The sequence below is a fragment of the Triticum dicoccoides genome, chromosome 1B, assembly GCF_002162155.2.
Source record: "Triticum dicoccoides isolate Atlit2015 ecotype Zavitan chromosome 1B, WEW_v2.0, whole genome shotgun sequence".
NCBI classification, from domain to species: Eukaryota; Viridiplantae; Streptophyta; class Magnoliopsida; order Poales; family Poaceae; genus Triticum; species Triticum dicoccoides.
Genome location: NC_041381.1, coordinates 432,841,223 through 432,843,565, shown reverse-complemented (window position 1 = coordinate 432,843,565; position 2,343 = coordinate 432,841,223). Strand labels below are relative to the sequence as shown.

Genomic DNA, 2,343 nt, shown 5'->3' with positions numbered 1-2,343 from the left:
CCGACAAATTTATTCCACCTGCGCAGGCGTACAGAGCAGAGCAGCAAGATATCAAAGCGCCCTCCCACCCACGAATTCCGCCATCCTCTCCTTTCGCGTCCGTTTCACTTTCCCTCCAACCCTTTATATCCACCACCATCTCCCACCTCACCTCCCGCTCTCTCTCTCTCTCTCTCTCTCTCTCTCTCACCTCCAGCTCCAAGACCCCAAGCAAGCTAGTGCTAGAGCAGCCGAGGAGAGCGAGCTCAGCCAAGAAACTGGGGGAGCGAACGGTCGGCCGATGATGACGATGGCGGCGGAGGACCAGGCGGCGGTGCCGCGGGTGGTCTCGATCCTGTCGGCGCTGCTGGAGCGCGTGGCGGAGCGCAACGACGTCGTCGCGGCGGTGGAGCGGCGCATACGGGACGTGGAGGAGCAGGAGGAGGAAGAGCATGATCAACAAGAAGACGGCAAGGAGTCGACGACGACGATGACGAAGAAGAAGAAGGCGGTGTCGGCGTTCCAGGGGCTGACGAAGCCGGCCATCTCCGTCGGCGGCTACCTGGAGCGCATCTTCCGGTTCGCCGGCTGCAGCCCCTCATGCTACGTGGTGGCCTACATCTACCTCGACCGCTTCCTGCGCCGCCGCCCCGCCCTCGCCGTCGACTCCTTCAACGTCCACCGCCTCCTCATCACCTCCGTCCTCACCGCCGTCAAGTTCGTCGACGACATGTACGTATCCAATCCACACCATCAAAATTTCGGTCCCAAATTTAACAACAACAGACACCGAATTACACCATCTGCATTCCTGTTTCAGCCAGTAGGATTAAAGCGATCTACTACCACTAGATAAACCGAACCATAATTGAGGTGGTTTAGTGCGGCATCATCACTTAATTGAGGTGGTAGATTAAATCTGCAGTCCAATTGGGCTCCGAGTCTGATCTGATCTGACTTTGCGATCCCTTTGTCGTGTCGTGCCGAGCACACGACCAACCTCACGGACCGCCACTGTGTGTGTACCAGCCATGCGGGCCCGGCCTGCTCGCATTTTTTTCCCACCATTATTTGGATTTCCAACTGGCACGCCACCAACCGGAGCCAAGCTATCCATTGCCGTTTCTAGCTGGTCACGAGGACAGCTCACGGATGTCCAATTCGATGTCTTTGCCACCACCGCAATTCACCATTGCTGTCAAAACAAGCTTGCTGTTGTTGTTGATGCGTCGATCGTGCGCAAAGCTTTCGCGTGTCCTCGAAGAGAAAATTTGACGAATGTTTGTTTGTTGTGAATGCAGATGCTACAACAACGCCTACTTCGCGAGGGTGGGAGGGATCAGCCTGATGGAGATGAACTACCTGGAGGTGGACTTCCTCTTCGGCATCGCCTTCGACCTCAACGTCACGCCCGCCGTCTTCGCCTCCTACTGCGCCGTGCTGCAGACCGAGATGGCGTACCTCGAGCACCCGCCGCCGTCCATCGACGCCGTCTCCCCCACCAGCTTGCTGCAGCACTGCTTGCCCGACCAGGAGGTCGACACCGCCGCCGCCGCCACCGCCGCCACCAAGTCCGGCTGCCACCGACACCAGCAGCAGCTTACCGTCTGATCGATCGGGCTCTTCCTCTCTCTCTCTCTCTCTTTTTTGTCCCTGCGGTGTCAACTGTCATGGTCTCTTCTTTTTTCCTTTTCTTTTCCCTTTACCGTTCTTGGTACATAGGTGTTGGTTAGTTAGGATGGATTTCGCCATTGTTGGAAGGATCGATCATGAATGGAAGAACGGATCGGATTGAGATTGTGCGTGGCCATTGTTTAACGAGCTGAGATGCTGCTGATCTAATCTGTGTCACTGTGCATGTGAGTCGCAGCACACTGCATCTGCATGCTTTGCTTGCCTCCTGTTTGTTTCTTTTCCTCTGCTCTTCTTTTTCTATTTCCCCCCGCTTTCTGGAGCGAACTATTCGCCGGGGAAAAGGTAATTTACTATGATTGGATTGATGGATCGGACATCGTGGGATGGTGGAGATTGGAGAACAAGCGGGTTTGATTCTCAGAACATGGCATGTTTCTTACTATGCGCTGCATGGTGTGTGTATAACTGTATATGCAGTGTCATTAGGACAGAATTCGCCTCACCGGAATGCGGCGGAAAATGACGGCCATGGGTTTATTTGCTTCCCAGGACAGTGAGTAATAATTCCCCTCGGCGTTCCGAACGTGCAGGAAATAGGAACTCTGAATTTATGAGCAGAGTGGTGGAAATGGCAGTCACTCTGACTGAATTGTCTCTGAGGCAACGAGTTGAAACTGTCAGTGACAGATTCAGTCAGATGTTCTGACCAGAAATAGCTTAGTCAGAAAT

At 54.3% G+C, this 2,343-nt stretch overlaps 1 protein-coding gene across 2 annotated transcripts in view; it reads left to right on the top strand.

Annotated features, from left to right (window-relative positions):
- Nucleotides 1–1,781, top strand: part of LOC119339467 (cyclin-P4-1-like) — a 2,641-nt gene extending 860 nt beyond the window's left edge. Inside the window, exons 2-3 of one of the 2 annotated variants that reach the window (XM_037611521.1) lie at nucleotides 308–711; nucleotides 1,281–1,781. In XM_037611521.1, coding sequence (XP_037467418.1) covers nucleotides 308–711; nucleotides 1,281–1,590 — 714 coding nt within the window. In that variant the 3' untranslated portion in view covers nucleotides 1,591–1,781. Of the gene's footprint in view, nucleotides 1–126; nucleotides 712–1,280 lie in introns of those variants that run through there. The other variant, XM_037611517.1, reaches the window with a different exon arrangement.
- The last annotated feature ends 562 nt before the right edge of the window (nucleotides 1,782–2,343 follow it).